Source organism: Physeter macrocephalus, chromosome 10 (assembly GCF_002837175.3).
Source record: "Physeter macrocephalus isolate SW-GA chromosome 10, ASM283717v5, whole genome shotgun sequence".
Lineage (NCBI taxonomy): Eukaryota > Metazoa > Chordata > Mammalia > Artiodactyla > Physeteridae > Physeter > Physeter macrocephalus.
This window is the reverse complement of record NC_041223.1, coordinates 55,511,340-55,538,117: the sequence shown is the minus strand read 5'-3', so window position 1 is coordinate 55,538,117 and position 26,778 is coordinate 55,511,340. Positions and strand designations below refer to the sequence as shown.

General features: G+C 36.3%; 1 protein-coding gene across 1 annotated transcript in view; it reads left to right on the top strand.

Annotated features, from left to right (window-relative positions):
• LIN28B (lin-28 homolog B) overlaps window positions 1-26,778 on the top strand; it is a 117,518-nt gene that overhangs the window by 50,385 nt on the left and 40,355 nt on the right. The window contains exon 3 of the mRNA XM_007110799.1: window positions 16,282-16,466. Coding sequence (XP_007110861.1) covers window positions 16,282-16,466 — 185 coding nt within the window. The remainder of the gene's footprint in view (window positions 1-16,281; window positions 16,467-26,778) is intronic.

Here is a 26,778-nt window from a genome sequence, read left to right as displayed (position 1 = left end):
GCAAGGTATAAGAGTCATTCTTTCAAAGGGCCTCAGATGGGTGTGAGCGAGGGGAGTTATGGAAAGCTGAGTTACTGATTTTTTTCTGCGTTGGATAAACCCAAAAAGGTAAGTTTGGAGTTTTTGTCATCATCTCTGCAGCTTGAGAAGTTCCTCATTTTTTCCTTACTCTAAAGGGAAAGTGGATGCCCTTCTCATTGATTCATCTCTGTTACCCATCCCCATCAACGGTCACTGTAATATAGGGTGAATAGCATACTGTTGTTCTTAGAGCCAAATTAGCTCTATGCAGAGGGTAGAAACTGCCTTGCAGGAAAGGATCAAGTGTAATTTCTCTCAGAAAATATGCTAAAATGGAGAGCAGGATACCTCTATCAGTTGTTCTCTTTAGGTTCAAGATCTTTGCTCTCCTGTGCTGTTGTCTAAATCACCTTCCTGTTGCCTTTCAAATTCAGGCAGCAGCCCACCAGCCCAGGATGTAGTGTCTGAAAATAATTTTCCAAATTCGTTCCAAAGTTCTTATATTCATTTATTCTCAGTTCCATTCATGTTTGTATTCATTATTTCTTATTCATCTCTAGCTCTTTCTCCCCACCATCCACCTTCTCCCCTTTTCCAATTATATAAGTAATATAAAATGTCAGATTGTTTAAGTCACTAGAATATTTAATTTTCTAAAATTTGTTGGTAATGTCCAATATAGTACCGTATACAATCTGGTCTTATTAAATACTTTATAAATATAATAATGATAACTTCAATTTCAACTTAATACTTAAATTTTTTTTAAGTATGGCAATATATCTCTCACTCAAAGTATCTCTATCAAAGGTGTATTTTTTATAATATTTTTAAATGAAAAATTTGAAACATATAAAGAAGTTGAAATAATTTTAACAGTAAACCATTATATGCAACATCTAGATTGTATAGTTAACATTTTCCTGTACTTGTTTTTTCACCTAACTCTATATATATCTGTTAATGTGGATCCATTAATCTGTCTTTTTAATGCATTTCAAAACAAGTTGCAGAAATCAGTGCACTCCCCCCTAAATCCTTCTTCAGCATGCCTATCTTTAACTAGAGTTCAGTATCTTTTTCGAGGTAAAATTGATATATAATGAAATGCATGAACTGTAAGTGCACCGTTCAATGACTTGGACAAATGACTACACTTTTGTAACCTGCCTTAGCCACTCTTAAAACACTGAACATTATCATTACTCCAGAAGAATACCTTATGTCCTTCCTAGTCAATTTTGTACTCTTTTTGTATAGAGCTGCTTTCACTCAGTACTGTTGGGAGACAATTTTCCCTGGGTCTCCCAGATTGCTGCATGTTTTATGCGTGAGGCACTGACTCTCCTTTGTTCTAGGCTATATTTTCAAGGATATTTATATAGCAAACAGCTTTGGAACATAGAGACAGTGTTTCCTTCCAGTGTAAAGGGCAATGCTTACTGCCCATTATAAAAATTCAGGTTCCCTAAGGTCAGTGTTCCTCTCTTATAATGCAACCCACTGTGTATAAGTTTTATTTGACCTTCTTCACATCACCCTGTGGGAATTGGGGCTTGTAGAACCAGCATAAAGAAGCTGATACTCTGGTTACTACTATTGCTCTGAATGATAAACTGTTCTTTGTCTCAGAATCTGTAGTACTGTGCCTTCTACCAGCATCTTTGAAATTTTAGCAGGCTCATTTTTTAGCTTGCATTTGAGGTAAGATAAAAGACCCTTTACAGTTCTTGACAGGTATTGTGATATATATACCAGTAATTCATTCCTTTTTATTTCTCAGTATTGTTCTGTTTTATGTACATAGCACAATTTATTTACTTGTTCTTTTATTGAAGGATATCTACCCTGTTCCTCGGTTTTAGCTGTTATGGATAAACCTATTATCCAAAGTCTTATAAAGATTTGCATACAAGTCTTTGGGTGGACATCTGTTTTCATTTCTCTTGAGTAAATACCTAAGAGTGAAATACTGGGCCATATGACAGGTATATATTTAAGTCTATTAGAAATTGCAGAACTTTTTCCAAAATAGATCTGCCACTTTATACTCCTACCAACAATTTATGAGTTCCAACTCTTCCATAAGATTCTGACTCCAGTTCAAATCTGTGGATTTTTTTGACCATACCACCAAGCAATTCTGTGACACCAGCTAGGTATACTACATTCAACTCAATTTTGACACTGTCTACCTGGAGATAGCATCATATCCCAGTTAAAAGGCAGGTTAAAGGCTCAGTCCCACAAGACTGCACCCCTCCTTCAGATGCCAGTTCCACCTTGTCACCTGTGCTTCTGACTGAATGGCTGTTAGATTAGAGGCTCCTGGACTTCCCTGGTGCTGCAGTGGTTAAGAATCAGCCTGCCAATGCAGGGGACAAGGGTTCGAACCCTGGTCCAGGAAGATCCCACATGCTGCGGAGCAACTAAGCCTATGCGCCACAACTACTGAGCTTGCGCTCTAGAGCCCACGACCCACAACTACTGAAACCTGCACTCCAAGAGCCCGTGCTCCGCAACAAGAGAAGCCACCGCAGTGAGAAGCCACCGCAATGAGAAGCCTGTGCACTGCAACAAAGAGTAGCCCCCACTCGCCGCAACTAGAGAAAGCCTGCACACAGCAACGAAGGCCCAACGCAAACAAAAATAAATTAAAAAAAAAAAAAAAAAAGATTAGATGCTCCTATGACCCACCTCCCTGGTTTTGCTTGATTTGCTAGAGCAGCTCACAGAGCTCAGAGAAATATTTTACTTACCAAATTACTGTTTTAATATAGAAGGATATCACTAAGGAACAAGTAGATGGAGGAGACTCATAGGGCAAGGTATGTGGGAAGAGGGACAGGGCTTCCCTGCCTTCTTCAGGCACACCACTCTTCTAGCACCTCCACATGTGCACCAAACCAGAAACTATCAGAACCCAACCTTTTGGTTTTTATGGAGGCTCAATACAAAGGCATGACTGATTAAACCGTTGGCCATTGGCAATTGAACTCAACTTCTAGCCCTTCTGCCATCCCCAGAGGTTGATGAGAGGGGTGGGGAGTGAAAGTTCCAACCCTCTAATCACAAGGTTGGTTTCCCTGGCAACCAGCCTCCCTCCTAGGATGCTATACCAAAGTCACCTTATCATAACAAAAGACACCTTAAGGAAATTCGAAGGGTTTTAGGAGCTCTGTGTCTGAAACTGGGATGAACACCAAATATATTTCTGTCTCCCATCCCCCACCCTCTAATTGCAATGGCTAGAACCTCCAGCACAATGTTGAATAGAGATGATGAGAATGAGCATCCTTGCTTATTCCCAATCTGAGGAGGAAAGTGTTTAATACTTCATTACTGTTTTTTCTTTTAAACTAACACTCACTTTATTTATTTTTATTTTTTGGCTGTGCCATGTGGCATGTGGGATCTTAGTTCCCCAACCAGGGATCAAACCCACGCCCCTGGCACTGGCAGCACAGAGTCTTAACTACTGGACTGCCAGGGAAGTCCCTGGCTTTAGCTTTTCCATACATGTCATTTAGTAGATTCGGATGTTTCCTTCTGTTCCTAGTTTGTTGAGAGTTTTTGCTGAATTTTATTTTCAGTTGTTATTTTCTCTTTTGATTGTTAAGTCCTATTTTTCAAAGAATTGTCCATTTCTCCCAGGTCATCAATGTTATTGGCAATATTTATTCATAATATTCCTTTATTAGCCTTTCCATGTAAGATTGCTAGACCCTCTTTGGTTCCTGCTTTGGGTAATTTGTGTTCTTATTTTTCTTATTAGTCTACCTAGGGGCTTATCAGTTTTGTTGAAAGCCCTGACTTTTGGGTTTCTTAGTTTTTTCTATTTTTCCTTATTTTATTGAATTATGCTCTTATTATTTTTTCCTTTTACTAACTTTGGATTTTCTTTTCTTACTTCTTAAGGTGAAACCCTATGACACTGATTTGCAACCTCTCTTTTATTTCTAATATGAGCATTTACATCTGTAGGTTTTTCTTTATGGATGGTTTTAACCACATTCCACAGATTTTGATATGTTGTATTTTTCACTATTCATATAAAACATTTTTCAAATTTTTTGTGATTTCTTTAATCTATCAAGTTAATCAAAAGGATCTTGTTTACTTGCAAATATTTACATTTATTTACCTTTCTATTTCTTAATCAGTATTGTTTTCTATTTTAATTCTGTTTTGACCTGAGACTATACTCTGTAAGATCATCTAAAATGTATTGAGACTGTTTTTTTATGGCCTTCCTTATGGTCTATTTTGGTGAATGGGCCATGTGAAATTGCAAAGAATTGTATCTTGCAGTTGATGGGTGTAGTTTATATATGTGTACATGAGATCTATTTCTATTTATAGCTGTATATCCATACCTATATCTATGTCTATTAGGGCAAAGTGGTTAATTGTGTGTTTTAAGATTTTCTTTTTGTCCTGAGTGATTTTTTTTTCTAGTTTTATCAATTGCTGGGAGTAGCATATTAAAAAACCTCCAACTATGATTGGATTTTGTCTATTTCTCTTTCTAATTCTGTCAGTGTTTGATTTATGCATTTCAGAGCTCTGTTACCAGGTACATAGATATTTATGATAGTTGTATTTTATTTCATTTTGAAATGTCCTTCTTTATTTCTGGTAGTACTCCGTCTTAAAGTCACTTTTACTATTATTAACAAAGCTGTAGCCTTCTTATTGCTTATTGTTTTCATGTTATGTCTTTCCATCCTGTAGTTTTTTTTAAGTGTCTTTGTATTAAGGTGGTTCTTTTGTAAATTGCACATAGTCAGATCTTGCCTTTTTATCCGTTCTATCAATCTTTGTGTTTTAGTTGGAGAACTAAAACGTATTTATTTATATGCTTTGATTTAGATCTACCACTTTGCTTTTTACTGTTTCCATAGTTTTACCTTTTCCACAATGTTATGTAATTGGAATCAGACAGTTTGTAGCCTCTTCAGATTGGTTTCTTTCACTTAATAATATGCATTTAAGGTTCCTCCATGTCTTTTCATGGCTTGATAGCCTATTTCTTTTCAGTGATGAGTAACATTCCATTGTCCGGATGTACCTCAGTTTATTTATCCATTCACCTACTGAAGGACATCTTGGTTGCTTCCAAGTTTTGACAGTTATGAGTAAAGCCGCTCTAAACATCTGTATGCAGGTTTTTGTGTGGACATAAGTTTTCAACTTCTCTGAGTAAATACCAAGGAGTGACATGCAATTGCTGGATTGTATGGTAGGAGTATGTTTAGTATTGTTAAGTAATTGCCAAAACTGTCTTCCAAAGTGATTACACAGTTTTGCATTCCCACCAGCAATGAATAAGTTGCTGTTACTAAATATCCTTGGCAGCATTTGGTGTTGTCAGTGTTCCAGATTTTGACCATTTTAATAGGTGTATAATCATATTTCTTTTTTTTTTTTTTTTTTTTTTTTTGTGGTATGCGGGCCTTCCTCTGCCGTGGCCTCTCCCGCCGCGGAGCACAGGCTCCGGACGCGCAGGCCCAGCGGCCATGGCTCACGGGCCCAGCCGCTCCGCGGCACGCGGGATCCTCCCGGACCGGGGCGCGAACCCGGCTCCCCTGCAACGGCAGGCGGACGCGCAACCACTGCGCCACCAGGGAAGCCCCATCATATTTCATTTTAATTTACATTTTCCTGATGGCATGTGATATGGAGCATCTTTTCACATGTTTATTTGCCATCGTTATATCTTCTTTTAGTGAGATGTTTGTTTAGATCATTGGCCCATTTTTTAATCAGGTTGTTCATTTTCTTATTGTTGAGTTTTAAGAGTTCTTTGTATATTTGAATAACAGTCCTTTATCAGATGTGCCTTTTGCACATATTTTTCTCAGTCAATGACTTATCTTCTCATATTCTTGACATTGTCTTCTGCAGAGCAGAAGTATTTAATTTTAATGAAGTCCGGGTTGTCAGTTATTTTTTTCATGGGTCATGCTTTTGGTGTTGTATTTGAAAAGTCTTCATCATTCCTAAGGTCATTAGGTTCTCTTCTGTGGTATCTTCTGGGAGTTTTATAGTTTTGTGTTTTAAATTTAAGTCTATGATTCATGTTGAATTAATTTTTGTGAAAGGTATAGGACTGTGTAGATTTTTTTTTTTTTTGGCATGTGAATGTCCAGTTGGTCCAGCTCCATTTGTTAAGAAGTGTTTTTTTATATGTATATATAATTATATCTAAATATATAATATATACTTAATCTAAATATGTACTATAATATATAATATAATAATTATATATAAAAGAAATGTAAAATTCTTTCAGTTTGATGAAACATGAATATCACTGAAGGTTAGATTCAATTGGGATATTTAATTTTTTTTAATTTAGCCATCATGTATTAAGTACCTCTAATTTTCAAAGGGATGCAATAAAAATAAGATGTCCAACAATAAAAGGGTCGAATACTTACAATTCAATGTATCAGCTGAGAAGTTTTACAGAAAATAATTTTTAATAATTTTTAAGCAAAACAATTAAGGGGTAAAAGATGAGCATGAGTTGGGTAGGGAGGTCTGCCAGAGGCCTACAGCTTCAAGATTCTAAACCTAATGTTGAGACCTTGGTGTTGAGGGACAATTGAAATATTCTGGAGAATGTTACACTAGGCATCGTGGTATACAGGGGCTTTTGGTGTCAAATGATCTGGCTTTGAGTCCTGGCTCTACCATTCATCAGATTTGACCTCTCAGTGTCCTCATCTGAAAGAGACAAAGTCACACTACTTTGTCCTTCCTCTTTCCTTTGCTCCCCCACCACCCTGATTCTCTTCCTCTGCCGTGAATATATACTGAGCACCCGCTGTGTTTCAGGGATGGTTTTAGGTATGGGGATGTAAATGAAAAATTACAGTACTCCTTTTTAGGAAGTTTGTAGCCTTATAGGGAAACAGACACATGATAATGCAGTATGGTAGGTGTTACAATGGTGAAGTATGCCATATATAATTAGAAAGAAGTACCTATATTTGCTCAAGAATGTCATGAAAGAGTTTGAAGATGAGATCGTGTTTAAACTGAAACTCAGTAATGTGCAGACATTTGCCAAGTGGGTGTCAGGGGTAAGGGTAGGTTGGATCAAATGAAAGCATTCAGACAGTGCCTGTGTTTTTTTTTCCCATTATGGTTTATTGTAGGATATTGAATATAGTTCCCTGTGCTGTGCAGTAGGACCTTGTTGTTTATCTATTTCATATACAGCAATTTGTATCTGCTAATCCCAAACTCCTAACTTATCCTTCCCTGAACCCCTTTCCCCTTTGGTAACCATCAGTTTGTTTTCTATGTCTGTGAGTCTGTTTCTGTTTTGTAGATAGGTTCATTTGTGTCATATTTTAGATTGCACATATAAGTGATATATGGTATTTATCTTTGTCTGACATACTTCACTTAGTATGATAATCTCTTAATCTCTAGGTCCATCCACGTTGCTGCAAATGGCATTATTTCATTCTTTTTTATGGTTGAGTAGTATTCCATATATATACCACATCTTATTTATCCATTCATTTAGGTTGCTTCCATGTCTTGGCTATTATAAATAGTGCTGCTATGAACATAGCAGTTGCATATATCTTTTCGAATTAAAGTTTTCTCCAGTTATACACCCAAGAGTGGGATTGCTGGGTCATATGGCAACTCTATTTTTAGTTTTTTAAGGAACCTCCATACTGTTTTCCATAGTGACTACACCAATTTACATTCCCACCAACAGTGTAGGAGGGTTCCCTTTTCTCCACACCCTCTCCAGTGTTTATTATTTGTAGACCTTTTAATGATGGCCATTCTGACTGCTGTGAGGTGGTACCTCATTGTAGTTTTGATTTGCACTTCTCTAATAATTAGTAATGTTGAGTATCTTTTCATGTGCCTATTGGCCATCTGTATGTCTTCTGTGGAGAAATGTCTCTTTAGGTCTTCTGCCCATTTTTTGATTGGGTTGTTTGTTTTTTTGTTATAGAGTTGTATGAGCTATTCATATATTTTGGAAATTTAAGCCCTTGTTGGTTGCATTGTTTGCAAATATTTTTTCCCAGTCTGTAGGTTGTCTTTTCATTTTGTTTATGGTTTCCTTTGCTGTGCAAAAGCTAGTAAGTTTGATTAGATCCCATTTGTTTATTTTTGCTTTTATTTTTATTGCCTTGGGAGACTGACCTAAGAAAACATTGGTATGATTTAATGTCAGAGAATGTTTTGCCCATGTCCTTTTCTAGGAGTTTTATGGTGTCCTGTCTTATATTTAAGCCTTTAAGCCATTTTGAGTTTATTTTTGTGTATGGTGTGAGGGTGTGTTCTAACTTCATTGATTTACATTGGCTGTCCAGCTCTCCCAATACCAGTTGCTGAAGAGACTGTCTTTTCTCCATTGTACATTCTTGCCTCCTTTGTCGAAGATTAATTGACCATAGGTATGTGGGTTTATTTCTGGGTTCTCTATTCTGTTCCATTGATCCATATGTCTGTTTTTGTGCCAGTACCATGCTGTTTTACTGTAGTGCAGACAGTACCTGTTTTTAATAGGTTCTTGAACCTGTTTGTTTTCTCTTACCTCTCTCCCATACACAGACCTGGATACTTAAAAAATAGTATAAACCATTTATTGAGCTGCTATTCAGTCTGCTAAGCACTGTTCTAGGCATTTTATATTAATTATTTAGAATCTAGCAATAACTGTAGTAGACATTTTTTATTCCTTGATGATATTATTATCCCCAGTAGATAGATAAGGAAACTGGAGCACAGGATTTTTTAACATCTCTGGTCATGCAGTTTGAGGTTGTAAGTAGTAGGATTAGGATTCAAACCAGTATTCAAATCCAACTTTAATCCCTGCCTGCTTTCCATTATGTCACTTTAAATACCATTCCAGCAGTTTTGCCAGTTTTAGTGTACCCTTCTCAGTTTTGAAGTACAGGCCAGATGAAGAGACTTAGTTAGGATTTACTTCAATATCAAGAAAAGTATAAAAATCTCATTATTTTTAGTCCTATTTATGTGAAATTTAGTAATTTGACTGGCGCTAAACTGGATTTTATCTATTTACATAAACCTCAGTAAACATTGACTTCTACCAGGCCACCATATTTCTTTTAGCTTCTATTTTCTTAAGGGATTTGAATTAAGTAAGAACTAAAATCTCGAGAACACGTAAAGGGAAATTTCAGCATTGACTAAAAAATAGTTACTCGTTCGTTTCAGTCTCTGTCTACATAGATAGAGTGAAGTCATAGAATTAAAAATACATATTTTAAGAAAGGATAGAGACTTGTATTCTATAACAGAAAGAAAAAAGGAGACCCACCCAAGTGTAAGCAATTTGTCCATCATTGTGTAACACATTAGTTGTTGGAGCCAAGACTAAGTCCCAGACCTCCTAATACTTAGTCCAGTGATATTTTTGTTGTGTTCTTATACGTACCTCAGGCTTAATGATTCCTGGGGTATCTTGACATGTAGATCAAAAAGCATATAGTCCTTGGGGACTTCCCTGGTGGCGCATTGGTTAACAATCCACCTGCCAATGCAGGGGACACGGGTTCGAGCCCTGGTCCGGGAAGATCCCACATGCTGTGGAGCAACTAAGCCTGTGTGCCACAATTACTGAGCCTGTGCTCTAGAGCCCACGAGCCACAACTACTGAGCCCACGTGCCACAACTACTGAAGCCCGTGTGCCTAGAGCCCATGCTCTGCAACAAGAGAAGCCACTGCAATGAGAAGCCTGCGCACCGCAACGCAGAGTAGCCCCTGCTCGCTACAACTAGAGAAAGCCTGTGTACAGCAACGAAGACCCAATGCAGCCATAAATAAATAAATAAATAAACAAATTTATTTTTTAAAAAAAGCATATAGTCCTTAAGAGTCTTAACCATTATTCATGCATATTATGTAATATCTCTGCTGTATATTGTGTAATAATTAACTGCCCTTCACTCATTGTATATTTTTCCATTGATACCTTAGAAAAAAAGTCTTTGCGTCAGAAAAATATATTAAAATATTGAAAAGAAGCAGAATATATTTGAATTTTCAGCTCTTTAGCCTCCTAATATTATCTGATATTCCAGAATTTTTTTTCTAACATATCTGTATCACCCAGCTTTATTGGACTGAAATTCTTCCACAACTTAATTTTAATTGTATTCTTATTATTCTGCCTAACAGTGAAGTGAATCACTTAAGTCTATTGTTATCATTAGAGTAAGTCAACTATCAAGAAGGTATCAAACAAAAGTAAACAAATGGGACCTAATGAGAATTAAAAGCTTTTGCACAGCAAAGGAAACCATAAACAAGATGAAAGACAGCCCTCAGAATGGGAGAAAATATTTGCAAATGAAGCAACTGACAAAGGATTAATCTCCAAAATATACAAGCAGCTCATGGAGCTCAATATCAAAAAAAACAAACAACCCAATCCAAAAATGGGCAGAGGACCTAAATAGACATTTCTCCAAAGAAGATATACAGCTTACCAACAAACACAGGAAAGAATGCTCAACATCATTAATCATTAGAGAAATGCAAATCAAAACTACAATGAGGTATCACTTCACACCAGTCATAATGGCCATCATCAAAAAGTCTACAAACAATAAGTGTGGAGAAAAGGGAACCCTCTTGCACCCTTGGTGGGAATGTAAATTGATACAACCACTATGGAGAACAGTATGGAGGTTCCTTAAAAAACTAAAAATAGAACTACCATACGACCCAATACTGGGCATATACCCTGAGAAAACCATAATTCAAAAAGAGACATGTACCACAGTGTTCATTGCAGCACTGTTTACAATAGCCAGGACATGGAAGCAACTTAAGTGTCCATCGACAGATGAATGGATAGAGAAGATGTGGCACATGTATACAATGAAATATTACTCAGCCATAAAAAGAAACAAAATTGAGTTATTTGTAGTGAGGGGGATGGACCTAGAGACGGTCATACAGAGTGAAGTAAGCCAGAAAGAGAAAAACAAATACCATATGCTAACAAATAAATACGGAATCTAAAAAAGAAAAAGGTTCTGAAGAACCTAGGGGTAGGATAGGAATAAAGGTACAGACATAGAGAATGGACTTGAGGACACGGGGAGGGGGAAGGGTAAGCTGTGACAAAGTGAGGGAGTGGCATGTACATATATACACTACCAAAAGTAAAATAGATAGCTAGTGGGAAGCAGCCGCATAGCACAGGGAGATCAGCTCGGTGCTTTGTGACCACCTAGAGGGAGATATGGGGATATATGTATATGTATAGCTGATTCACTTTGTTATACAATAGAAACTAACACACCATTGTAAAGCAATTATACTCCTATAAAAATGTTTAAAAAAAAAAAAAGGTATCAATTGGCCTGTTCAGGGAGTGGTGGTTAAAAGAAATGCCAGATTTTGATTTTTAGAGTTGTTGTCTTCCAGCCGACAGTGTTAGATAATCTTTTCTGTGATGAAGCACTTGGAGCAGTCTTGCAAAGATGTTTGTAGAACATCGCTATCCATTTACCAATAAATTGTTCCATGAGGCAAGTAATAATTTATAGCAGGTGATATGTATGGCTCAGAATGTATTTTGCAAAACCAGTTCCTCCTTTCATTTTTAGTTTATTTGTAACCATCTCTTGCTAAGACTATGACAGTTACCTTGTAACCGGCATCCCCTGTAACAGACATACAATCCTCATGTCTCCACACATCCATGGTATTGCCAAAAAAGTGTTATTTTTTTAAAACAGATTTGATCTTGCAACTTATGAAAGCAAAACGTATCAGTAGGTGTTTACGCGGGCCTCTCACTGTTGTGTCCTCTCCTGTTGCGGAGCAGGCTCCGGACGCGCAGGCTCAGCGGCCATGGCTCACGGGCCCAGCCGCTCCGCGGCATGTGGGATCTTCCCGGACCGGGGCACGAACCCGTGTCCCCTGCATCGGCAGGTGAACTCTCAACCACTGCGCCACCAGGGAAGCCCCAAGAGTCAGTATTTTTATAATTCTGAAATAAATTTTTTCCAAAATGAATTTTAAATTTTGGAATAAAGGGAAGTGGGGGAAAGGGGAACCTTATTTGGTTGGAGGAAGAGGAACACAAATTAAAGGTGTTAGATGAGTTAACTTAATATGTGCACATTCAAAATTGGCCTGTCCCCTTTGTAAGTGCCTGATATCTTAGCAGGCATGTCAGCAGCTTCTAAATGCTTCTACCATCATTTGGTCATTCCTTTGTTCATTTATTCATTCAATAATTGCGATTCTTTCCTGTAGAAGATAAACGTCTATTTTGTCCAAAACAAATGTTGCAGATGACAGTGTAAGCCCAAACACCAAATGTCTCGCCTTATGAAAGTCTTACATGTAGATTGAGCAAAAATCTACATAAATCTGCATTCTTGGTTCTCATAGGCAGAACATCATGAATTGTGAGGCATATCAATGCGAGTGATTAGAGAATATTGGAAGAAGGAAGAACAAGAAAAATACATCCATATTAACTTCTGAATGGAGTCAGAGAATAACGTTATTACCATGAACCATTATAATCCTATCAGCATTTTATTCCAAAGGTATCATGCACAGTGTCACCTTGACACTAAAAGTAGAAGTTATTTTATGTAGCAGAAGTAGGAGCTGGGAAATTTGACTTGGCATGAGCAATTCACTTAACCCCTTAGAGTTCAGTCCACCTTTTTTTTTCAATTGAGAGTTGGACTAAATAATGATTAATGATCTTACTGATGCTAAATCTATGATTCTTTTAAGTACTTATTGAATGATAGTTGTTTGCAGGCATTAGACTAAGTCCTTTGGGAAATACTAAGATATATATCACAGTCCCTGACCTTCAGGAGAAGAGAAATCCAAAAGAGCAAATAAAAGTAAGGCATACACAAATATCTGCATTACACAGCAGTGTATTATAAAAACTATATAGAAGAATCAATTAAATGAAAGAGGAGGGAATTTCCAACTTGGGCAATTGAGGATGATTGCAAAAAGGATGATACGAATTATGCCTTGAATCTTGAGTAAGATTTTGATAGCTATGACTAAGAGAATAATGCATCCCCACCAGCCTAAGTTGGGGTACAGACATGAGAAAACATGAAATGTGCTTAGGGAAGTACAAGTCAGACAGCTTTATTAGAGTAATGGGAAAGGAAGTGGAAAATATACCTAGAGGTAACATTATAAGTGGTCTTACCTACAATTTAAGGTAAGGTATTGTAGATTTTTGAGACAGGAGACCAACAGGCTAAGATTTATTCAGAGAAGATATGCAGGTGTGGAAGATGCTAAGGAGTAGGGAGGAGACTTGATGCTGAAACAGCAGTGAAGAAACTATTACACTCAGCCAGGTAGGAGATAGTTAGGACCAGAAGTAGGGCAGTGGCAAACCAATGAAATGGTTGGGGCAGGTGAATGTAAGAATGCACATGATTCAATAAATGGTTGGGTAAAACTAAGGATTGAAACCAGTATGACTGGAAAAATGGAGGCACCTTTAATAAAAATTGCCAAGGCAAGGGGAGAAGTTGATTTTTGTGAAGAAATAAAATAAGCTAGGGCTTCCCTGGTGGCGCAGTGGTTAAGAATCCGCCTGCCAATGCAGGGGACACAGGTTCGGGCCCTGGTCCAGGAAGATCCCACATGCCGCGGGGCAACTGGGCCCGTGAGCCACAACTACTGAGCCTGCGCATCTGGAGCCTGTGCTCCGCAACAAGAGAGGCCGCGACAGTGAGAGAGGCCCGCATACCGCGATGAAGAGTGGCCCCTGCTTGCCACAACTAGAGAAAGCCCTCGCACAGAAACGAAGACCCAACACAGCCAAAAATAAATAAATAAAAATTTATTTTAAAAAAAAACGAATAAAATAAGCTAATTCCCCACCTTTAACAAATCTTTCCCACTTATGTAGCAGCAATTTTGGTGTAATACCAAAGATAGAATATTCTCTGTGAATTCTTGTACTTTTCTTGCAAAGCCATTATAGTTTCTTACGGATATTATTATTATTATTGTCAGTTACTGTGAATCTAATTGCCTTATGTACTCATTTGGGGAAGGAGGGGAGTATATGATAAAATGGGGGAAAAAAGTATTCTTTCAGAATATTGTGAAGAATAGCCAGAAGTTAGTTAAGAGCAGGATTTTACTTTAGATTTGGAAATGCAGTTCACTTACAAATGATAGCTATCAAAAATTGTAATAATGAAAAATGAAATCAAATTAAGTGTGCCAATACACTAGGAACTATGAGGAAATAAGTGACAGAATTTTGATTATAGAAACAAAGCATGAACATATGATAGCTCTAATTAAAACTGCTATCCCTCCCTTCTCTTAATTGCAGTAGTTGACCCTATGCGCCACTTCATCTGATTTGATAATCTGCACTTTTTAAATAATCTGCACTTTTTAGAGTGGGGAGTAAGAAAGGAAATGAAAGCAAAGGACTGTTTATAATTAGTGAGGAGAGAGCTTAGGAGAAAAAAATAGAAGATTTGGAAATATTATATAAAGCTTTAAAAACAAAAATTAAAAAAAAATTTTACAGCATGTAGGCAGTTGTGATTTTTTTTTTTTTTCTCTAATTCCTACACAGCATCAGAGCGCAGAAAAGGTGCTGCCAAATTACACTTCCACGTTCAGGCTTTCTCAGTGTCAGACGACCTGCAGTAGAAACTGGTTAAAACCCCGTTTTCATGTGCCGTATTACTTTCATAATGAAGAGTCTCCTTTTGCATTGACATTTGAAGTGTTGTTTTTATCTTTTCCATGTAATTTATTTGGTTCTATGTAATTATTTACGTGCCTTTAGAGTCATGGACTTGGGAAGGGTGGAGATTTTTCTGGTCCAGCATTTCCCTAAGTATGTTAGTCATCTGTAGTTATAAAGAAAGGTCTCTGGGATCAATTAGGTTGGGAAATTCCTGAGTTAAACACAGTTAAACAAGATTTTTATTTCAGTGGAAGTTGGGGAGGGTATGAAATCTCAGAGACTTTAATATGCTAATATGATCCAACTAAGAAGAAACTAGGTGTAGCAATTCACAAACTTATTTGACCACCAGATCCTTTTTTCATGGAATCTTTTTCAGGACCATTGTTTCTCTGAACACATGAGGGGAAACTCAAATTCCTTAATTTTACAGATTAAACAGAAAAGAGAGAAATGACTCATTCAAAGTTGCATGCCTGTTTTCTTAAAGAACTGGACTTGAACCAGGGTCTCCTACCTACTATATTCAGATTTGCTTCCTTTTGCCCCCAAATTCAGAAGAGTCTTGAAGAACTACATGGTACTCAAAATTAGATCTGTAAGATGTACACAGGGGATTTGAAGAAATAAATAAAATTAGAATGATTTACTTATTTTAATATAGTTTGAATTGGCACATTGACTTTGATGAAGAGTTAGATTGAAAGAGCCAATTATTTGTAACCAAAGTTACAATTTTTCAATCAGGAAACTTTTTTTTTTTTTTTTGGTAAAAACCAAGTATCTTTCAAATTACAGAAAAGCTCAAACAACACAATAATGTGTGTATCCAAAAACTTCCCCACTTTCCCAAAAAAGGACTAGAGAAAAATGACTGTTCATGATTTGCTGTGGATTGTTCCAGACCCAGTTGCTACATAAGTAAACATGTATCTTTTAAACACTTCTCTACATAGATGGTGTTATGGTAGACACACTGTTCTTTACCCTTACTTTTTTTACTCATCAGTATTACATGTTTATCTTCCCCACATTAATACATATAGATCTTTTAATGGCTTAATAGTGTTACATTATATATCTCTACTTATTTCATCAGTTTCCCATTGATGGACCTTAGGGTAGCTGTAATTTTTCCACCAGGCAGCAGTGCCGTAGTGAATTTTGATATAGGTTTTTGTGTGTGATGGGGGTGGAGTGACCTTTGTGTGAGTATGTCTATAGGAGAGTCTTTGAAGTGGAATTGCTGGGTCAAAAAATATACACATTAAAATTTTTGTAAGTATTGCCAAATTCCTTTAAAAACGGTATTAGTTTTATTCTCCCATTGCCAGCATTACAACAGGAAACTTTTAAATGGTATGCCTTTCACTGAACTTTAAAAAAAAAGATTTTATACTTAGCAGTGAATAACTGGGGATCTCTTGCTGTGTTAATCTTAAAATCACAGAGATAATTTATAAAACATTAATAATCATGATCTCTCTTTCTCTCTCCCTCCCTCCCCTGCTCTTCTCAGAGCAAATTATTCATGGAAGGATTTAGAAGCCTAAAAGAAGGAGAACCAGTGGAGTTCACATTTAAAAAATCTTCCAAAGGCCTTGAATCAATACGGGTAACAGGACCTGGTGGGAGCCCCTGCTTAGGAAGTGAAAGAAGACCCAAAGGGAAGACACTACAAAAAAGAAAACCAAAGGGAGACAGGTAATCATTTTACCTTGTTAGCCTGTGAGTTTATTGTATTTGGAAAAGATTTCTAAAATTTTAATTTATATTTTTATTATGTTATTAAATCTAGCCACAATAAAATAAAATGCAACCACTGAGTATTTGAATCGAATTCATCAGAAATATAGGCTATCTGGCAGCTTGAACTCTCTGCAGAATATACTTAACTGAGCCTTTAGCATTGCGCACTAGACAGTCTTCCAACCATTATTTCCCCCAGACTGTTCAGAGACCACAAATGGGAAGCTGAAGTTCCCAACAGACAGAGGTGCCCCTCTGTACATCTTAACACCTCACCTGTTTTTTCAAATGAAAATACATTTATTATTTTGTCTGGTTTTTTTTTTTTTTTTTTTTTGCGGTACGCGGGACTCTCATTGTCGCGGCCTCTTCCATCGCGGAGCACAGGCTCCGGACGCGCAGGCTCAGCGGCCATGGCTCACGGGCCCAGCCGCTCTGCGGCATGTGGGATCCTCCCGGACCGGGACACGAACCCATGTCCCCTGCGTCGGCAGGCGGATTCTCAACCACTGAGCCACCAGGGAAGCCCTATTTTGTCTGTTTTGAAGAGATAACTCACTACAGAAAATTCAAATATAAAAAAATCACTGGAGGGGCTTCCCTGGTGGCGCAGTGGTTGTGCGTCCGCCTGCCGATGCAGGGGAACCGGGTTCGCGCCCCGGTCCGGGAGGATCCCACATGCCGCGGAGCGGCTGGGCCCGTGAGCCATGGCCGCTGAGCTTGCGCGTCCGGAGCCTGTGCTCCGCGATGGAAGAGGCCACAACAGAGGGAGGCCCGCATACCACAAAAAAAAAAAAAAAAAAAAAAATCACTGGAAATGTTAACTACAGGTGGGAATCATGATATATATGCAGTATTTTTGAAACTTGCATTTTTTTTCACTTAGAAGTGTATGGTGGAACATTCCATGTTAGTCTTCAGCACCTGCATAAATTCCCACTGTGTTAATGTACCAAAGTTTAAACAAGGCTATGTTAAATTAATTTAATTGTTAAATTTAGGCTATTTCCAATATTTTAAATTTCTCAATAGCACCATAGTAAGAATCCTTATATGTACATTTTTTTAATTGTCTGATTATATCATAAGGGATAAATACCTAGTACTGAAAAAATCTGGATCAAAAACTATGCACTTTAAAAATTTTGATATCTGTTTCCAAACTGCTCTTCAGAAATGGTTAGGGCCAATGTACAACCCCTTTAAAATTGAGACTGCTAATTGAATAATGTCATCTTTTAAATCTTTTCCAATTACATAGGTTAAGAAATGCAGTTTACTTTTTTTCTTTGCATCCTTTGACTAAGGTTAAATATATTTTTATATGTTAATTTTCATTTTTATTTTTTTCTTCTGTGAATTGCATGTTTCTTGTCCTTTGCTTATTTTTCCACTGAGATGTTCATTTGCTATTGTTGATTTCTAACTTCTCTCTTTAGAAAAAAAAATCTCAGTTTTCCTCTTTCCTATGCTGGGAAAAACTCAGTTCTTCCGTATTATGTTTCTCTCCTGTGTGTCTCCATTACTTTTACACAGACTACTTCACTTCTGGTCACCAAATTTGTGGAGGTTTTTCCCCACACCAAGCAATTCTCCACAATGCCAGCTGGGTGTCCTACAATTTAACTCAATTCTGGCACTGTCTACCTGGAGATAATGTCGGGTCCCATAGGTTAAGGGCTCAGTCCCACAAGACTGTCCTACCATATTTCAGATGCCAGTTGCAAGTAACCCAGGTTACCCGCAACTTCTGTCTGAGTTGGCTACAAATCAGAAGTTTCCACGACCCTCTCCTCAGGTTTGTTTAATTTGCTAGAGCAGCTCACAGAACTCAGGGAAATGCTTACATTTACCAGTTTATCAAGGTTATGATAACAGCAGATAAAGGATCCAGATAACAGCCAGATAAACAGATACATAGATTGAGGTCTTGAGGGTCCCGAGCATAGGAGCTTCTGTTCCCAGGGGGTTGGAGTGCTTCACCCTCCCAGTGTGGATATGTTTGCCAACCTGGAAGCCCTCTGCATTTTGTACTTTGGGGATTTTACAGAGGCTTCATCACATAGGCTTGATTTTCAACCCCTTTCCCTTCTCAAGAAAACTGGGGGTGGGGCTGAAAATTCCAAGCTTCTAATCATAGCTTGGTCTTTCCAGTGATCAACCCCCACTCAGGAGCCATCCAGGAGCCCACCCAGTGTCACCTCATTAGAACAGAAGACCCTCCCATCACCCAGGAAATTACAAGGGTTTCAGGAGCCCTGTGTCAGGAACAGAGGTCAAAGACTGATATTAGAAAAAGAGGTGCTTCTAGTGTTCTTATCAATTAGGAAATTACAAGGGTTTTAGGAGCTCTGTGCCAGGAACCAGGGGCAAAGACCAATATATATTTCTTGTTATCTCACATTCTCTTTGTATATTTACCATGTTAATCTTTTGTCTCAAATATATAGGAAGTATCTTTTTCAGCTTTTCAGCTTGTGAAATATATGTGCGCGTGTGCGCGTGCGCACACACACACACACACAATGGACTATTACTCAGCCGTAAAAAAGAATGGAATCTTGCCATTTGTGGCAACATGGATGGACCTTGATGGCATTACTCTAAGTAAAACACTATACACAGTTGCTATACATCTGTAATATATTTTAAAGCTTTAAACAGTTTCCACAAAGGTGTGAGGTAGCATCTCATGGTGGTTTTGATTTGCATATCTCTGATGATTAGCAATGGTGAGTCTGTATGTCTTCTTTGGAAAAATATCTAGTCAGGTATTTTGCTCATTTTTAATGGGGTTGTTTGGTTTGTTTGTTTGTTTTGATATTGAGTTGTATGAGCTATTTATATATTTTGGATATTGACACCTTGATCATATCATTTGCAAATATTTTCTCCCATTCAGTCGGTTGTCTTTTCATTTGTCAATGGTATCCTTTGTTGTGCAAAAACTTTTAAGTTTAATTAGGTCCCATTTGTTTATTTTTGCTTTTGTTTCCTTTGCCTTAGGAGACAGATTCAAAAAAATATTGCTAGAGTTAATGTCATAGGGTGTTCTCCCTATGTTTTGTTCTAGGAGTTTTATGGCTTCCAGTCTTACATTTAGGTCTTTAATGCATTTTGAGTTTATTTTTGTATATGATGTGAGAAAATGTTCTAATTTCATTGTTTGACATGTTGCTATCCAGTTTTCCCAGCACCTCTTACTGAAGAGACTGTCTTGCCCCCATTGTGTAATTTTGCCTCCTTTGTCATAGATTAATGGACCGTGTGTGGGTTTATTTCTGGACTTTCTATCCTGTTGCATTGATCTAGGTGTCTGTTTTTGTGCCAGTACCATGCTCTTTTGATGGTAGGTTTGTAGTATAGTCTGCAGTCAGGGAGCATGATTCCTCTAGTTCAGTTCTTCTTTCTCAAGATAGTTTTGGTTATTCAGGGTCTTTTGTGTTTCCATACAGATTTTAAAATTATTTGTTCTAGTTCTGTGAAAAATGCCATTGGCATTTTGATAGAGATTGCATTGAATCTGTAGATTGTCTTGGGTACTATGGTCATTTTAACAATATTAATTCTTCCAATCCATGAACATGGTATATCTTTCTACCTGTTTGTGTCTGCAGTTTCTTTCATCAGTGTCTTATAGTTTTCTGATTACAGATCTTTTACCTCCTTAGTTAGATTTATGCTTAGGTACTTTATTATTTTTGATGTGATTGTAAATGGCCTCTGTCCATTTTTAAATTGGATTGCTTGTTTGCTTGCTTTTTTTTTTTTTTTTGTGGTATGCGGGCCTCTCACTGTTGTGGCCTCTCCCGCTGCGGAGCACAGGCTCCGGACACGCAGGCTCAGCGGCCATGGCTCACTGGCCCAGCCGCTCCACGGCATGTGGGATCCTCCCGGACTGGGGCACAAACCTGCGTCCCCTGCATTGGCAGGTGGACCCTTAACCACTGTGCCACCAGGGAAGCCCTGCTTGTTTGCTTTTGACTGGTATGAATCCTTTATATTCTTTGGATATTAACCCCTTATCAGATAGATGATTTGCAAATATTTTCTCCCATTCTATAGGTTGCCTTTTTTGTTAATTGTTTCCTTTGCTGTGCAGAAGCTTTTTAGTTTGATACAGTCCCATTTGTTTTTTGCTTTTGTTTTTGCTTTGTTGCCTTTGCTTTTGGTGTCAAATGTAAGAAACCATTGCCAAGACTGTTGTCAAAGAGCTTAAGGCTTATATTTCCTACTAGGAGTTTTATATTTCAGGTCTTATGTTCAAGTTTTCAATGTTTTGAATTGGTTTTCCTGTATGGTGTAAGGTAGTAGTGCAGTTTCAGTCCTTTGCCTGTGGCTCTCCAGTTTTCCCAACACCATTTATTGAAGAGACTATCCTTTCTGCACTGTATATTTGTGGTTCCTTTGTTGTAAATTAATTGACCACATATATGTGGGTTTATTTCTGAGCTCTCTGTTTTGTTCCATAATCTATGTTTCTGTTTTTATGCCAAACGCTTGAGTACTGCTTTAGTACTATTGCTTTGTAATGCAGTTTGAAATCAGGAAGTGTGACACCTCCAGATTTTTGTACTTTCTCAAGATTGTTTTGGCTATTCTGGGTCTTTTGTGGTTCCATACAAATTTTAGGGTTGCTTGTACTATTTCTGTGCAAAATTCCATTGTAACTTTAGTAAGAATTGCATTGAATCTGTAGATCACTTTGGGTGACATGGACTTTTTAATAGTATTAATTCTCTAATCCATGAGCACAGAAATCTTTCCATTTATTAGTGTTTTATTCAATTTTTAAAAAAATTATTCTTTTTCTTTCATCAGTGTCACATAGTTTTTAGTGTATAGATATTTCACCTCTTTGGTTACATTTATTCCTAGGGATTTTCATTCTTTTTCATGCAATTGTAAATGGGGTTGTTTTCTTAATTTTCCTTTTTGATAGCTAGTTGTTAGTATATAAAAATTAACTGATTTTTGTACATTGAGTTTTTATCCTGAAAATTTATTTAATTCATTTTTTAGTTCTAACAGTGTTTTGGTGTAGTCTTTGGAGGTTTCTAGGTACAATACCATGTTATCTACAGGTAGAGACAATTTTATTTTTTCTTTCCAATTTGGAATGCTTTTCTTTCTTTTTCTTATGTAACTGCTCTGTCTAGGACTTCTGGTACTATGTGAATCAAGTGGCAAGAATGGGTGCTTTTGTGTTGTTCCTGATCTTAGAGGAAAGCTTTCAGCTTCTCACCATTGTATGATGTTAGCTGTGTCATATATGGCCCTTATTGTGTTGAGGTACATTCTCTATACCTACTTTATTGAAAGTTCTTACCATGAATAGATGTTGAATTTTGTCAAATGCTTTTTCTGCATCTACTGAGATAATCATGGTTTTTATCCTTCATTTTGTTAACATGGTATATTTCACATTGATTGATTTGCAGATGTTGAATCATCCTTGTATTTCTGGAATAAATCCCACTTGATAGTGATGTAGGGCCCTTTTAATCTGTTGTTGAATTTTGGTTTTCTAATAGTTTGTTGAGGATTTTGCATCTATGTTCATCCAGGATATTGACTTGTCATTTTCTTATCTCAAAGTATTCATGTCTGGTTTTGGTAACAGGGTAATGCTGGTCTCATAAGATGAGTTTGGAAGTGTTCCCTCCTCTTCTATTTTTGGGAAGAGTTTAAGGATTGATATTAATTCTTCTTTAAATGTTTAGTAGAATTCACCAATGCAGCCACGTGGTCGTGGACTTTTTTGTTTTTGAGATGTTTTTGATTACTGATTCAGTCTCCTTACTAGTAATTCGTATGCTCAGATTTTCTATTTCTTCATGTTCTAGGCTTGGTAGATTGCATGTTTCTTGAAATTTACCCATTTCTTTCAGTTTATTCAATTTGTTGGTTATAATTGCTCATGGTAGTCTTTTATAATCCTTTGTATTTCTGTTGTATCAGATGTAATGTCTTCTTTTTCATTTCCAATTTTATTTATTTGGGTTCTCTCTCTTTTCCTCTCTCTCTCTGAAGTTTAGCTCAAGCTTTGTCTATTTTATATGTCTTTTCAAAATATCAGTTTCATATATCTTTTCTATTGTCTTTTTAGTCTCTATTTCATTTATTTCCACTGTGGTCTGTATTTTCTTCTTTCTCCTAATTTGGGCTTAGTTCATTTGTAACCTTTTGAAATTAGCTTTTTGTTTGTTTGTTTTTGCGGTACGCAGGCCTCTCACTGTTGTGGCCTCTCCTGTTGTGGAGCACAGGCTCCGGACGCACAGGCTCAGCGGCCATGGCTCACGGGCCTAGCTGCTCTGTGGCATATGGGATCTTCCTGGACCGGGGCACGAACCCGTGTCCCCTGCATCGGCAGGCGGATTCTCAACCACTGCGCCACCAGGGAAGCCCTGAGATTAGCTTTTTTAACTCAACATAATGGCTTTGAAATTCATCCAAACTTTTGAGTGTTATCAATATAGTATCCCCCCCTTATCCACAATTTTGCTTTCTGGGGTTTCAGTTATCCATGGTCATTATCTGTCAAAAATATTAAATGGAAAATTCCAGAAATAAACAATTGGTAAGTTTTAAACTGTGCAGTGTTCTGAGTAGTGTGATGAAATCTTGCACCATTTGCTTTGTTCCATCCAGACCTGGATCATCCCTTTGTCCAGTATACACTATTAGTCAGTTAACAGCCTTCTTGGATATCAGTTTGACTATCATGATATTGCAGTGTGTGTGTTCAAATAACCCTTTTTTTACTTAATAATGGCTCCAAAGCACAGGAGTAGTGATGCTGGCAATTTGGATATGCCAAAGAGCAGCCACAAAGTGCTTCTTCTAAGTGAAAAGGAGAAAGTTCTTGACTTAATCAGGAAAAAAATATCATGTGCTAAAATTGCTAAGATATGATATGAAGGAATCTTCAATCTGTGAAATTGTGAAGAAGGAAAAAGAAATTTGTGATATCTTTGCTGTTGCACCCCAAGCTGCAAAAGTTATGGCCACAGTGCATGATAAGTGCATAGTTAAAATGGGAAAGGCATTAAATTTATACAATAAGATGTTTAGAGAGAGAGATATTCATATAACTTTTATTTAGCATATTTTAATGTTTCTATCTTACTATTAGTTATTATTGTAAAATCCAGAAAACTGGATTGTTCTCTTATTGTTGCATTTTGAGAGCTCTTTATATAAATTGTGGATACAAGTCCTTAGATTTGTGATTTGCAAATATTTTTTCTGAGTTTGTGGTTTATTGTTCCAGTCTCTTAAGTATCTCTCACAGAGCAGAAGTTTTAAATTTTGATAAAGACGTTTATCAATCTTTTATTTTTTGTCATGTTTTAAAAATCTTTGATTAACTCCAAATTTGATTAATCACAGAGTTTTTTTCCCCTGTGTGAGGTGTGAGGTTGAGGTCTAGGCTCATTTTTTGCCTGTGAATAATATGAATTGTTCAAACACCATCTGTTGAAAACTATATCTTTTCTCTTGGAATGTTTTTAAATTAGAAAGTTTAATTTCTGTCATTTCAGCTTAAAAAATTAAAGCTCTAAAGTGTTTAACAAATTCAAAATTTGGTTTCGTCACTCAAGAGAACTTATTTGTTCTCTCTCTATATATATATCTATATATAGAATCATATTTTTGTGAAGATTTATGTTTCTGTGGCAAGAAATAAAAAATAATTTTAAAGATTCTATCTTAATTTTAAGTAAACTATTTGCAAAAGAAAGTGGGTTTTTTTTTTATTGTCTTAATTCTGCTGAATTTAGTATGCTGTTACTAGTGTCCAGCTACATAATAGCAGTAAATGTTAACTTGTTTTATTTTAAATCCTCTATGTTTAAAATATTTTCTTAAAATTTTAAATGAAATAATTTTTGATTTATATTTGCTGTTTACTTTTTCTTATGTTCATTATCAGAAGAGTAAAGAGATTTAATGACCTTAGAAAAACTCTATACTAACATGAAGGTAGTTTTTAATAAAAGATTTAACAACTTTATTCTTATTCTGAAAAACTGACGTATATTTTGGTATCTTTTTATTCTTTAAAGAGCTACAGTTTACTATGAGGAAGAAGAAGTAACTTCTAACAGAATGAAATTGTGGGGGAAGATAGTAGAATGAGGATTTTATTTACTTGCCACTATCTTATTTATATGAAATAATTATGTCAACCTGTAATATAGAATTAAATATTTTATATAATAAAATTTCAGTTCGTATTAACGTATGTGTTATATTAGTAAAAATGTGGACTGAAACAAATGGTCTGGAAATGTTTCTATGTAGATTAAATTATTTTAATCCTTAATAATTAAAGAATAAAAATATGTGTAATTTAAAAAAATATTTGAAATACATATATGCATGATAGGTATAAATATATTGGGTATATACATATAATTTTGTGGTTTTTTATTTATGGTTTTTTTTAACCTCCTTTTTTATTGTAATTTTTTCCTAGCTTAGTGACTGTCTTCTTTGTTCTCAACCTTCCACATCTTTTGACCCAACCGCACAGTGCAAGAAGTGCTATTCATAATAATGCAAGTTCCCTTTCAACAATGTTGACTTGAGATTTTTTAAATAACTTAGAAAATAATACCAACGTTCTATTGCTTTCATTCCATTTTAGGCAATAATACGTTTGCATCACTGCATTAGCACATGAGTAAGCTTCTTGATTTTCTACATGAGTTGAACTTTTAATGTATTTTGTTTAGAAAGAAGGTTAATTGTTATGATGTTCAGTATTACTGCTTTTGGCATGGCAGTGTAGGAAATTCATTTGTTCATGTTAGAAAGACTTGTTAATTTATCATTTTTAAGATGCTCTTCACTTAGACTTAAAAACTGATTATGAAATTTGACATTCCTTATTGTCCAGTATTAAAGTGGTGTTAGATTGGTACATTATGTTATATTTACCATTTATGGTCAGAAAGACCAAAGTGAATGTAAATAGAAACGCATATGTCTAAATTATTCTCAGCTCAGAAGCGCTAACTTGCCTTTTTAAAAAAAATTGAAGATGTATGATAGAAGAGTTATTTTTACAGGGTCCTAGTTTTGTGGTTTCAAATTTTTTAATTTTCAAAAAGATTTGTAAGCCATAAGAATTTTGCTTTTGTCTTTTCCTCACTGAAGGACTGTATATTTTCACCTGTTTATTAAAAAGAAAAAATACTTATTTAATGCCCTCATTCACCTTTAGAGCAAGTGAGCTCAAAACTAACTAGTGGTAACCCTCCTCCACCCCCTCCCCATCCACCTCTATGGCAGTATAATCTCTTCCACTCATTATCTCTGTGGTATAATTTGAAGTTTCCCAGGTACTTTATAGTTAGGAATTCTAGTTCTATATTTTTGAAATCCACATAGCATTCCTGGAAACAGTAAAGCTGTACTCAGGTTTATGGTGCCATTTTATTAAGGATATCTGTTTTATATTAAAAGTTCTTTCAGTGATTTTATTTTCCTATTTATTATGTCCCAGAACCTGCTCCCAAAAGAAAAAGAAAAATGCTCTTTAGGTGCGGGAGATGTTTGAAAAATGTACATCAACGAATTCCAATAAATAACTGTTTCACCCTGATACTTGTGTGATTAGATTTAGGAATTTGCTGTTTAGTAGGTTCCTATTGTGGAAGAGAAATCTCTCAGGCATGAATTGATAGTCCAGATCCTTTGAGGTCTGTCTATTCTGACCTATGACCCCTATTCTTACAAGGTCAACATCTGAGGGCAGGAGATTAAGGCAGTTTAAAGACCGGAATGGTAAATGGAATGGAAAAATTAGCCAGCACATTTTGGGTGCAAAACATCAAAGTCATCAAATAGTTTGCTTATTTTAAACCTGGCTTGTGGTTGTAACAAGCTAATTTTACTGTTTGTTGGAATCAGAAAAATTTAATAATCATAATTCACTACAAGATTCTATTTATACAATGTTAACTGTATAATACAAATTAAGTTAATAAAACTTAGTCTCAAAATATCAGGAAATGCAAAAATAATTTGTCACAGTTTCAATACATTTTAGTTTTTCATTCAGTTTAGGTGCTTAATTTAAATCGAAATTGGAATATTTACCTTAGCTTTTACTATGAAATAATTTTATCAGCAGTTGAATGAAATATATATTCAATTATATATAATTTAAAGTGACTGAGGATTTAGTTGTAATTATATACTATTGACATAAGAAAAATCTATTTTTAAAACATAGAGATAGAAAACAGAAGAAAGT